The sequence below is a fragment of the Grampus griseus genome, assembly GCF_964374135.1.
Source record: "Grampus griseus genome assembly, chromosome: 10".
In the NCBI taxonomy this organism is placed as follows: Eukaryota; Metazoa; Chordata; class Mammalia; order Artiodactyla; family Delphinidae; genus Grampus; species Grampus griseus.
In genome coordinates, this window is record NC_139004.1 from 43,580,282 (window position 1) to 43,594,072 (window position 13,791).

The following is a 13,791-nucleotide window of genomic DNA, read 5'->3' on the forward strand; positions in this document are numbered from 1 at the left end:
TTTTGTTCAATTAGTGTTTTAACAGAGATTTCCTTGAATACCAGGAGCTAAAACAAAACAAAACAAAACAAAAAACAACCTCTCTCTGGTTTTGCAGATTGGCTGTGTGCTAGGGCCCTTCAGCATTTAGCCAGGCTTGCACTGAACCTACAGATCAGCCAGTGGTGAAGGCTTGGTGTCTTCTGAGGTATTTTCTGAGCATGCATCGTGTCCTGGGTCCTAAATTCCCCAGTACACATAGGTGCTTTTGAATGCCCTGATTTCCCAAGGAAATTCTCTTCATGGCTTTTCCTCTCAGATATTAAGTGTTCTATTGTATGTCTCAACCATAATCTTTTACCCCAGGCTGTGGGCTTTTTATTTGTCTTACAGTGTTTCTGAGCAATGCAGCCTGCTTTTCTGCCCTGAGTGGGTTCTGAGCTTCGTAAAATAGAGATGAATGCCTTGTTTCAGTCCTTCAGGTAGCCCCCAGACAGATTAGAACAAACACAATAATTTGTGAGTTCTGCTCTGCTCTGTCTGGAACCAGGGACCAGGGTCCCACACTAGGAGTATGGGCTGCCATCTTCGAGGCTGCTGCGGAGGCACGGGGAGGTGGTGAGGAGAGGGCAAGTGAAAATACCATTAGGCTTTCCTACTGCTTTTATTTGCCTTTTTCTTGATTCAGTGTTTGCTTGGTTGCTGTGAATGTTTTCCAGACTTCTGACAAAGTCGTTTCTGACAGTTTCTGCTTGTGTTTCAGTATTTCTGTGTTTAGAGCTGCCTACTCTGCCATTTTGTTGTATATTCACTCTAAGACCAATTTTATTTCTTCTTTAAATGTTTAAATGTTTCAGAGATTTCACTGGTAAAACTATTTGGGTCTGGAGTTTTCTTTCTGGGGAGTCTTTTAATAATAAATTTACTGTGCTCACTTCGGCAGCACATATACTAAAATTGGAACAATACAGAGAAGATTACCATGGCCCCTGTGCAAGGGTAACATGCAAATTCGTGAAGCATTCCATATTTTTAAAACTCTTAGAGGAAGACATAGGCAGAACACTCTATGACATAAATCACAGCAAGATCTTTTTTGACCCAACTCCTAGAGTAATGGAAGTAAAATAAAAAATAAACAAATGAGACCTAATGAAACTTAACAGCTTTTGCACAGCAAAGGAAACCATAAACAAGACGAAAAGACAACCCTCAGAATGGGAGAAAATATTTGCAAACGAAGCAACCAACAAAGGATTAATCTCCAAAATATACAAGTAACTCATGAAGCTCAATATCAAAAAATCAAACATCCCAATCCAGAAATGGGCAGAAGACCTAAACAGACATTTCTTCAAAGAAGACATACAGATTGCCCACAAACACATGAAAAGATGCTCAGCACCACTAATCATTAGAGAAATGCTAATTAAAACCACAATGAGGGACTTCCCTGGTGGTGCAATGGTTAAGAATCTGCCTCCCAATGCAGGGGACATGGGTTTGAGCCCTGGTCTGGGAAGATCCCATATGCTGCAGAGCAACTAAGCCTGTGTGCCACAACTACTGAGCCTGCGCTCTAGAGCCTGCAAGCCACAACTACTGAAGCCCGTGCGCCTAGAGCCCGTGCTCCACAAAAGAGAAGCCACCGCGATTAGAAGCCTGTGCACCGCTACGAAGAGTAACCCCCGCTCGCTGCAACTAGAGAAAGCCTGCATGCAGCAACAAAGACCCAATGCAGCCAAAATAAAATAAATAAATTTATTTTTTAAAAATGCAATGAGGTGTCACCTCACCCTGGTCAGAATGGCCATCTTCAAAAAATCTACAAACAACAAATGCTGGAGAAGGTGTGGAGAAAAGGGAACCCTCCTGCACTGTTGGTGGGAATGTGAATGGATACAGCCACTATGGAGAACAGTATGGAGCTTCCTTAAAAAACTAAAAGTAGAACTACCATATGACCCAGCAATCCCACTACTGGGCATATACCCTGAGAAAACCATAATTCAAAAAGATACATGTACCACAGTGTTCATTGCAGTACTATTTACAGTATCCAGGACATGGAAGCAACCTAAGTGTCCATTGACAGATGAATGGATAAAGAAGATGTGGCACATATACACAATGGACTATTACTCAGCGCTTAAAAGGAACAAAGTTGAGTTATTTGTAATGAGGTAGATGGACCTAGAGTCTGTCATACAGAGTGAAGTAAGTCAGGAAGAGAAAAACAAATACCATATGCTAAGACACATATATGGAATCTAAAAAAACAGTACTGATGAACCTAGTGGCGGGGCAGAAATAAAGACACAGACATAAAGAATGGACTTGAGGACACAGGGTGGGAAGGGGAAGCTGGGACGAAGTGAGAGAGTAGCATTGACGTATATACAGTACCAAATGTAAAATGGATGGCTAGTGGGAAGCTGCTGCATAGCACAGGGAGATCAGCTCGATGCTTTGTGACAACCTAGAGAGGTGGGATAGGGAGGGTGGGAGGGAGGCTCAAGAGGGAGGGGATATGGGGATATATGTATATGTATAGCTGATTCACTTTGTTGTACAGCAGAAACTAACACAACATTGTAAAGCAATTATACTCCAAATAAAGATATTAAATAAATAAATAAATAATTTTTAAAATAATTACTTTCTTTAATATATTTATAGGTAGATTTTGTTTAATCTTGTGTTAGTGTTCGAGAATAGTGTTTTTCAAGAAATTTGTCCATTTTACCTAGATTGTCAAATGTACCAATGTAAAGTTGTTCATAATAATATTCCTTTATTACATATTTTTTTATTTCTGTAGGATCTCTGGTGATATCTTCTCATTTTTTCCTGATATTGGTAATTTTTGTTTTCTCTCTTTCTTGATCACTAACTAAAAGTTTATCAGTTTATTTAGTCTTTTCAAGGAATGAACTGTTTTTAGTTGGTAATTTCTCTCTTTTTGGTCTGCTTTCCATTTCACTGATTTCTGCTCTTTATTATTTCCTTTCTTCTACTTTGGGTTTAATTTTCTCATCTTTTATAGCTTTTTAATGTGACACTTAGATTGTTGACCTAAATTTTTTCTTGTTTTCTAATGTAAACATTTAAAGGTGTTTATTTCCCTCTAAGCCAGGGTGAACAAGCTTTTCCTGTAAAATACCAGATAGTAAACATTTTAGGCTTTGTGGTGTCTGTTACAATTACTCAGCTCTGCTATTATAGCATGAAAACAGCCCTAAACAATACATAAATGAGTGTGGATGTATCCAATAAAACTTTATTTACAAAAATTGCTGGTGGACTGGATTTGGCCCACAGACTGTAGTTTGTCAATTCTCTACTTATTGCCGTGTTCCACACCTTTTCATATTGTATTTTTGCTATCAGTTTAAAATATTTTCTGATTTTCCTTATATTTTCTCCTTTGATCTCTTGGCTCTTTAGAAGTATATTGTTTAATTTCCAAATATTTGAATGTCTTATTATTCATTCCTAATCTAATTTTGTTGTGGTAAGAGAGTATACCCTGTGAAATTTAAATCTTTTGAAATTTATTGAGACTTTTATGGCCCAACATGTGGGTTGTCTTGATGAACATTCCATACGCACTTGAAAAGAATGTATTTTCTGTGTTTACTAAGTAAAGTATTTTATACATGTCAATTAGGTCAAGGTGGTTGATAATATCAGATCTACTGTGATTTTTTTTAATCTAGTTGATCTCTCAGTTACTACAGTAGGAACAGTGAACTTCTTCATCAATGATTGTAGATTTATTTTTTCTCTTTAGTTCCCTCATTTTATATTTTTGTATTTTCAAGTTCTGTTTTTAGTTGCATATACATTTCTGATGTGTCTTCGTAATGAAATGACCTGTTTTTCATTATGATATTATGAAATGTTCTTTATCTCTGGTAATACCTTTTATCATGAAATCTTCTTTTCTGATATTAATATAGCTACTCAAGCTTTCTTATGCTTAATTTTTCACAGTATATATTTTTCCATCCTTTTACTTTCAATCTATTTATGTCTTTATTTTGAAACTACATCTCTTATAGACACCGTAAAGTTCAATCTTACTTTTTGATTTACTCTAACAGCCTCTACTTTTTAATAGTTGTTTAGTCCCTTAACATCTAATGTAATTTCTCACATGGTTGGATTCCTCTCTGCCATTTTATTTTCTTTTTGTTCCCTCTTTTACCTCTTAGTTCCCCCTTTCTTGCCTTCTTTTGGATTATTATAATATCTATATTTTACTCCATTATATTTATTTAATGTTTACTATTTTAATATACCTACTTGATGTTTTAGCTCTTTTCTTTAATTTTTATGGTTGCTCTAAAAAATATATGTATATATTTGCTTTTGTTATAAATTCTACAAGAAAATGTTATTTTTTGCTTTAAACAGGGCTGTGAGTTTTAAAGAAAGAGAAGAAGAAATATATATTCTTTTATATTTACCCACGTAGTCATCATTTCAAATGACCTTCATTCTTTCCAGTAGATTACAGTTTCCATCTGATGTCATTTTTCTTCAGCCTAAATAACTTCCTATTTTATACAATGCAGTTTTGCTAGTGTTGAATATTCTGTTTTCATCTATATAAAAATATCTTTATTTTCCCTTTAATTTTGAAGGATATTTTCTCTGGCTTCAGAATTCTGGTTGACCAGTGTTTTTTCCCTTCAGCACTTTAAAGATGTTACTCCATTGTCTTATCGTGTGGCCTCCATTGTTTGTCATGACAAGTGACTATAATTTGTATTATTGTTCCCTAATATGTAAAGTATCATTTTTTTTTCTCTTGTTGCCCTTAGTATTTCCTCTTTGTCCTTGATTTTAGCAGTTTTTGATAATGCCCCTAGATGTGGTTGTCTTTGTAGCCTACTTGGAGTTTTCTTAGCTTCTTGTATCTGTAAGTTTATAGGTTCTCTCAATTATTTCTTCATAATTTTTTGCCCCACTCTCTGTCTCTCTTCTTTTCTTTTGGAACTCCAGTTATACATATGTTAGCTTAAATTTATCCACAGGTTTGTTCATTTTCTTCTAGTTTTTTTTCTCTCTGTTCTTCATATTTGATCATTTCTATTGTTCAGACTTCAAGTTTATTGTTCAACCTTATAACACCTCCAGTATTAAGCTGCCCTAGTAAATTTTCCATTTCAAATATTGTATTTCTCAGTTCTAGAATTTCCACTTAGTTTTTTTTTTTTTGTAACAGTTTTCAGTTCTCTGTTGAGATTTCCTATCCACTCAACCTTAAATCCTTGAAAGTATTTATAACTTTTCTAAAATCCCTTTTCTGCTAATTCCAATGGCTTGATTATCTTGGGGGTTAGTTTCTTTTGACTGCTCTTCCTCATGAACTGTGGGTCACATTTCTTGTTGCTTTGCAAGTCAAGTGATTTTTTTTTTTGAATAAGGTAATACATGGGAAAGCTCTCTCTCTTTTTTTTAATATATATTTATTTATTTAATTGGTCGTGTCAGGTCTTAGTTGCACAGGCGGGCTCCTTAGTTGCGGCATGCATTTGGGATCTAGTTCCCGGACCAGGGCTCAAACCTGGGCGCCCTGCATTGGGAACACGGAGTCTTAACCACTGCACCACCAGGGAAGTCCCACAAGTCAAGTGATTTTTGATGTATACTGGATGTTTGTGGATGTAAGTTATAGATTTTCTGAATTCTGTTAACTTTACCTGAGGAACATTAGTTGTTTTTTTCCCCTTGTGGGTAGTTAACGTTCTAGACTCAAACTCCAAACTCTGCCTCCTCCACAGTAGGCGACGCTACAATTGCCTGCTTCTTATAGCTTTCCAACTGTTGCTTTTCACGGAGAATCTTGGCTCCTCTCCCGGGTAAGCACACAGAAGTCAACCAAGTATTTGTAGGATCCTCTTCTGTTACTTTCTCACTTCTGCTGGGAGCTCTTCTTTCTCTCGTCCTACCCACCCTTCCCCCGTCCCCCCCCCCGTCCCCCCCACCTCCTGCCGCCAACTCCACTTTCCAGCTTCTCTGTCAGACTCAGACTCTGTCTTTGACTCCTCAAGGCCACAAAGAGGTTGACTTTCTGGGTGAAGTTCTGCCATTTTGTTTCACAAGGATTGAGGCATGCTCTAAGGCAAAAAATAAACCAAAACAAAACCATAAAGCTGCAAATTTAACTCCATGAAATTCACTTCTTTCAGTGATCAACTTTTGTCCTGTTTGTACCTGATTTTTGTTGCTCTTCAGTGCCTTAAAATACTTTATAATTGTTATCTATGGAAGAGTTAATCCAATATAAGCTACTTCACTATTATTAGAAGTGGAACCATTTAGAAATTGGTTTTGTTTTTATCCAGTCTTTTAACTGGCAAGTTTAATCCATATAAGTTCATTGCAGATATTAATATTTTTGTATTTACTCTTGCTATTTCATTCTTAGCTTCCTCTTTTTGCTTCTTCAAATTGTTTTATAAGCTATGTATGGGTTGGCCCCAAAATTCGTGTTTCTGTTCTTTTTGTGGTCACCTTGGCATTTTACCACATTTTTTATATATAACTTAAAGACTAAAGTACAGGTACATGTTGTCTACCTCTATGCAATGTAAAAGGACTCTGGAACACTTCAACTCTGATCCTTTCCCCCAACTTATATGCTGGTATTCTCCAGAATTTTAGTTCTCTGTGTGTGTATATGTGTATGTAATGCACACAAAAATTGTACAAACATCTCACAAAGCAGGTGACCATCTTTCAGGTTAAGAAAAACAGAATATTGCCAGTGTATTGATTTCCTAGGGCTCCTCAACTAAGTACTACAAACTAGGTGGCTTAAAACAAAAGAAATTGTCTGACAGTTCTAAAGTTTAGACATCTAAGGTCAAGCTGTTGGTAGGATCGTTGTCCCACACACAGCTTCTGGTTGTTAATGGCAGTTGTAGGCATTCCTTGGCTTTTAGATGCATCCATCCCTCTAATCTCTGCGTCCATCATCATGGAGCCATCTTCTACCTATGAGTCTATCTTCACATAGCATTTTCTTCCAATAAGGACACCAGTCGTATTGAATTAGGGCTCACCCTAGTGACCTCGTCTTAACTTGTTTACACCCACAAAGACCCTATTTCCAAATTAGATCACATTCATAGGTACCAGGGGTAAGGACATACCTTTTTTGCCGGGGGGGGGCACAATTCAACTCATAACAACTAGTACCCTAGAAGCATCCCCCTCATTTAATTTTAATTAATTAAAATACAAATAGCCACATATAGTTTAGTGGCCATCATATTGGACAGCACAGGCATAGTCTATATTCTTTTGGGTCTGGATGCCTTCAGTCAACATTGTTTTACAGATTCACCTGATTGTTAGCATGTAGCTTTGGTTTGTTCATTTTCAATACCTCTATAATAATTTTACACATATATCACAACTCATGTATTATTTATAGACATTTGGTTGGCTGTTACAAGTAATTCCCACACTTCTGGGAATGTATACTGCGGCGGGGACTTGCTGACATTCAGCTTTAGTAGGTTATGCCAAGTTTTTGTCCAAAGTGGTTGTTCCAATTTCCTTCCAGTACTGAATGTGAGTTCCCGTTGATCTACTGATACATCTTCACTAATCATTGAATTATTGGTCTTTTTAATTTTAGCTAGTGATGGTCATTTCTTTGTGGTTTGAGTTTACATTTTTCTGATGAGTAATGTTTATTGACCATCCTCACATCTTTTGCCAGTGCCTTTCCAGATTTCTTGACAGTTTTCTTTTGGATGATCTTTTTTTTAAAAAAAAATTTATTTATTTATTTATTTATTTATTTATTGGCTGTGTTGTGTCTTCGTTGCTGTGTGCAGGCTTTCTCTAGTTGTGGCGAGCGGGGGCTAGTCTTTGTTGCAGTGCACAGGCTTCTCATTGCGGTGGCTTCTCTTGTTGCTGAGCACAGGCTCTAGAGCGCAGGCTCAGTAGTTGTGGCGCATGGGCTTAGTTATTCCGCGGCATGTGGAATCTTCCCGGATCAAGGCTCGAATTCATGTCCCCTGCATTGGCAGGCGGATTCTTAACCACTACGCCACCAGGGAAGCCCTGGATGATCTTTTTATTGATTTTTCTGGGTTGAAAATCTTTTAGTTCTCTCTGGATACAAGCAAGATCTATGTATTGCAAATATTTTCTCTCACTCAATGTCTTGTCTTTTTACTCACTTAATGGTGCTTTTGGTGGAGAAAAGTAATTTTAATACATTCCAAAGTACGATTCTTTTTCATAATGTTTTTTGAATCCTATTTAATAAGGATTATTAATCCTATTTAATGACCTACACTAAGGTCATGAAGGTATTCCCATGTATTATCTTCTAGAAGCTTTGTTGTTTTGCCTTTCACAATTATATAGTTAAATATACAGTAAATCTGAAATGTGTTTTTGTATATTCCATAAGGTAGAGGTAAATTTTAAGGTTTTTTCCATATGGCCTACTAGTTGACCATTTGTTAAGAATATCATCTTTCCCCACCTTTCTGCATCACCACCTTTGTTATCAATCTAGTTTCCATATATGCATGAGTCTGTTTCTGAGTTGTCTATGCTGTTCCTTTGGTGTGTTCATCTGTTCTTACACTGGTACCACACTTTTTTTTTTTTTTTTTTTGCGGTACGCGGGCCTCTCACTGTTGTGGCCTCTTCCGTTGCGGAGCACAGGCTCCGGACACGCAGGCTCAGCGGCCATGGCTCACAGGCCTAGCCGCTCCACGGCATGTGGGATCTTCCCAGACCGGGGCACGAACCCGTGTCCCCTGCATCTGCCGGCGGACTCTCAACCACTGCGCCACTAGGGAAGCCCCCACACTCTTAATTACTGTAACTTTGTAATAAGTTTTAATAAAAATAAATCTTGTCACCCTTTTCTGCTTTGCTAAGAGCATCTTGGCTTTTCTGTGCATTTCTTCATCCCTTTGAATTCATCTTAGGGCAACTCACTGACCCAGAATCTAGCTTTAACTTAATGCAGTGTAGAGTAGCTTGTAGTGTTTTAAATTGCCAACTACATAACACTAGTGCCCCAGCTCAGAGGAAGGTGCGGCTGTATCTTAGAAGAATTACCAGTGTCTGTGAACCAAGTAGGCTCTGGGAGACCGTGGACTGGACAGGATGAGATAAATCTGGTGTGAGAAGCTACTGAAGGCCAAGAAACGGACACCTAGTTCCACCCTCTTGGACCTTAGTAGCATCATTCTTGGGAAATGGAAAAAAAGACCTGTGAACACAAGAATGTCAGTCTTGTTCACTGTTGTATTCTGTGCCTGGTATACAGTGGGCATTCAGTAAATATTTGTTCAATGAGTGCATATGTGTATATGCTTCTCAGAGGACATTATATAGCCATGAGTTTGACTCTTTGCTTAGATACTAGAAAGCTTAAAACTAAAATTTTAATAGCCTTTGAGATTTTGCCATTTCATGGTTTTGGCTTTCTATTTCTGCTTTAAGTCTTATATGCATTACCTCAAATCTTTTTGGAAATACATACTCATTTTCCACGTTGAGTCTGGTGATTACCTGTTAGTGATTCCAGAAGTTTGTTGAGTTTCTACGTCCCTAAATGGAAATTACTTACAAGTTTCTTAGCATAATTAAGCTCAGATATATTATAATTCAGTTTGAGATTATATCCAGATTCTTATATTTCAAAATAGTCATATTTTATGATGAAGAAACTGCCAAGTTACCCTCAGTTTCTCCAATTTGTATTTCCTTTCCTTCCTGAAAATACAGATGTAGTTGATGAGACCTACATAAAGCACATCTTTATTAGTTTTCTGCTCTAAATATCAAACTTCTATGTTTTTTAATGCAGATGTGGAATTAGAAGAAGCGATTAGAAGAAGTCTTGAGGAAATGTAATTAAAGATATTACCACACAGCATCAAGTGGCCTTGAAGAGACTCAGGATAATAAATTCTTGAGTTTGTTTTCTAAAGGAGATCAGAAATCTGCTAGTACAAATGTACTTGAAAACTTTTTTTTGCTTTCATATGTTCAAAATCTGATATTGCTTTGTATTTTTGTGCTATTTTGCAAAAATGTATAGAGGAATAGAATACATGGTAATGCAAATACAAATCATGAATTCTAATATAGGTATCATGTTTCCCAGTTAACTTTGAATTCATATATTTAGGTTACAAGAATTAAAAATTAGAAAAGCCCTTGACTATTGTTTATATGTTTCCCAAATAGAATTGGTTCTTTAATTTTATTTGTACAGTACAGATGATTCTAGTTTATTTTTTTAGGAGTGAAAATGAATATAAATAAAGCTGTCATAGCTCACTTTTTCTGTAAATTCTGCTCATGTGGCACTAATATATAATACCTTTGAGATCTTTGATTATTGGGAGAGAGTAATGGAAACTGATCATGGAAAGAGATGAAAAATTTTATCAGCAATGTTCTTTGTGGGTTTCACTCATATGTATATCCCTGCTTTAATTAGAGCTGCATATTGCTGGAATAAAAAAAATTTTTCTTTGAAAATAGTGAAAAGAAACTTTTGCCATTCCTTTTACCTGCTTAGACTTTTTTTTTTTTTTTGCGGTACACGGGCCCCTCACTGTTGTGGCCTCTCCCGTTGCGGAGCACAGGCTCCGGACGCGCAGGCTCAGCGGCCATGGCTCACGGGCCCAGCCACTCTGCGGCATGTGGGATCTTCCCGAACCGGGGCACAAACCCGTGTCCCCTGCATCGGCAGGTGGACTCTCAACCACTGCGCCACCAGGGAAACCCCTGCTTAGACTTTTATGTGACTTGTATTATCTACTGTTTAAAGGGAATGATGTAAAAAATATTTGCATAGAATTAGGCATATTTTTAATAATATTAATTCTTTTATATATATTTGTGTAAACATAGTATTCTTCAGAAAATAACGTTGAAAGTTCTACTCAGGAGTAATCTTCCTTAACCCTTTAAAATTTTTATTTCATATGGAGGTATCTTCATTTTAGTTATTCATTAAAATGTTAGTTTCCTACTGTTGGTATTAAATATTTAATTTTTAAATGTTGAGGCCACATTGTGAATAATAAAAAACGTTACCTAATTAGGAGACTAAGAAGGGGTTTGTCGTACAGTCTTTGTGTATATGCTTCAAGTTATTTGACCCAGAAATGTCATCCCTAAAAATTTCGAGTAGTAATTACTTACCAAACTTAAAATTTTCTGTAAATATAAATTTTTCTTTAAGACAGAAAAAAAATATATCATGGCTAGAACTTTGATCTTTCTCTGTAACTAGATAGTTTAGTGTGAAATAGTATTACTGGGTTTTTTTTATTATTATTATAAAGTCTTTTCAATCCACATTGGAAACCAATTTGTGTTTTTATTTCTTAAGCTGTCAATTCTGTCCTACCTGCTTGCATTTTTTTTTAAGTACACATCATAGCTTGAGAATGTACTAGTCATTTTTCCAAAGTGACCACATTGTATTTTTAATTTACTTGTTAGAGTAGTTAAGGCTTTGGGTGGTAGTCATGGAGCCGGACCTTAAAGACATCTGCAGGAGCTTGCTCAGTAGTGAGGAGCAGAAAGAGTGTTCCAGAAAGAAGAGTGGTCCAGTAGATGTAGGGGAGGTGCCACACACAGGTGGGATGCAGCCTGTGTTCTACTAGGACGCTTGTGTGGTGTCTATGGTCAAGAGTAACTGAGGCTTTTCATATGACAGGAAAGGGATAATTCATCATGATCCTTTAAATAAGGTAACTGGGTTGTTTAATGTTTTAATTAATAATTGTCACTGATTCTATTTCTACTTAATAAGCAATTAAAAATCACTTTTAAATTACTTCATAAGTTGAAGTTAAGTTAGACACAAGGAGGAGAGGTAGTCTGGATGTTACAGAAAGTTATGGGGAATATTATCAAGAGTAAATGTTTCTAACATTGACAGTGATGCTTACCTGTTTGTTTTCATTTTTTATTTTATTGTGATTTTTTTCTTGTAAAAAGTTTTTATTGTGATTCCTTATTTTTATACCTGAATAACAACTTTTGTCAAAGCAATGATGGATAACATATGTTTATTTTAAAAAGGATATGTAGATAATGTACTGATAGTATCTGGTTGGTGGTATCATTGATTGTCTTAAATAAAAATATCTCGGTTAAGAAGCTTTTTTTTTTTCTTTCTGGATGCTTGGTATCCTACCAGACCAGCCCTTTCTCCTACTCCTTGTCCCCCTGACGACCTGGCCCTCCACTCTGGCCTCTCCCAAGAACAAGGTACAGGGACTGCTCTGGACACCCTTGGGCAAGTGCAGCTGGGAGACTCAATCGGCTGGGCCTCAATTTAAAGACTTTTTTTTCCATCATTTTTTTCTTTTAAATTTCTTTGAAACAATTCATTTATTCATTCACTCACGAAGTATTTATTGAGTACTTACTGTATGTCAGCGTGGCTGTTCTAAGCACTTGAGATACACCAGTGAGCGAAACAAAGCCTACACTCCTCTCTGGAGCACAGCTGGGGGAGAGGTGACAAGAGGGGAAGGAAAACAGGGAAGGGGAAGATAGTATGGGGGTGGGGCGGGGCAGGAGTGCTTGCTATTTGTAATAGGGAGGTCAAGGTCCTTCTGGTAAACTTGAACAAAGACCTGAAGGCCAGGGAGTGAGCCAAGCAAATGTGTATGGGGAGGAGCTGTAGGTGGAGGTGAAAAGTCTGGAAGTGAGCTTGATACATCCATGGAAAAGCAAGAAGGCTAGCATAGGCGAGTGAGCGGGATGAGCTCAGAGAGAAACAGGAGATGGAGTCCTCTGAGGCCTCTTCTGAAGACCTTGGCTTTTACCCATTTCACAAACGAGGGGCCGCTGAAGGTTTCTGAGAAGTGGTGTGGTGCGCCTTATTTAGAAGGATGACTGTAGCTGCTGTGCTAAGCATAGACATGAGAGCAGAAGCAGGAAGACCAGGTAGGAGGGTATCACGGTGATGCAGGAGAGAAGTGATGCTGGCCGAGACCTGAGTAGCGGAGTGGGGACAGGCAAGTGGGAGTAGGCCTGGGTGTTCTCTGAAGGTGGAGCCCACTGGGTCTAGGGTGTGAGAGAAAGAGAGTCCAGCACGTTTCCAAAGCTACGTGATAGACTTTCAGACCATTCACAAAATGTCTAAAGATTCCAGGTGTCATGATCGGACAAAACATTTAATGAGGTCAGATAATCTACAGCAACAGTTTATTAGTATTTAGAGTTCAGAGGAATTGGGATCAAGCCTTAAAGGCCTCATCTCTGTTCAATTATTTCAATGGCTTTGATCTCAGATTAAAGGTTGTGATGCAGCTTTAAACTGTTACTATCTCCATTTCAGGTGTCCTGTACATTCTCATCCTTAGAGGCAGAGAGCTATAATGAGATGGGAGCAAAGCGCAAGTATTTAAGTCGATACATCTTTGTATTCCCAGCCCCATTCCACTCACTGACCTTTATAATGTCTGACCAAGTGGTCTACTGCGTCTTTTCATAACTGGAGATTTAAATAAGTGGGGTGTGAAACGGCCTTAAATAATAATTATTTCACTCAAATTCCAACCAATAACTTTTTTTAAACATGTGTGGGTGCTTTACCAAAATTCCTTTCTTAATCTTCTTTTGGTACTTAATTTTATTTATTTTGGCCGCCCCCGGTCTTAGTTGTGGCAGGTGGGAATCTTTCTTGCAGCATGCAGACTCTTAGTTGCGGCATGCATGGGGATCTAGTTACCCCACCAGGCGTCAAACCCGGGCCCCCTGCACTGGGATCACGGTCTTACCCACTGG

The 13,791-nt window shown here is 37.6% G+C and overlaps 1 protein-coding gene across 1 annotated transcript in view; it reads left to right on the forward strand.

The window, feature by feature from the left end:
* Nucleotides 1–10,802, forward strand: part of ZNF451 (zinc finger protein 451) — a gene marked incomplete at its 3' end in the record, with an annotated part of 85,157 nt that extends 74,355 nt beyond the window's left edge. The window contains exon 15 of the mRNA XM_082663588.1: nt 9,839–10,802. Coding sequence (XP_082519714.1) covers nt 9,839–9,885 — 47 coding nt within the window. The remainder of the gene's footprint in view (nt 1–9,838) is intronic.
* Between the last annotated feature and the right edge of the window lie 2,989 nt (nt 10,803–13,791).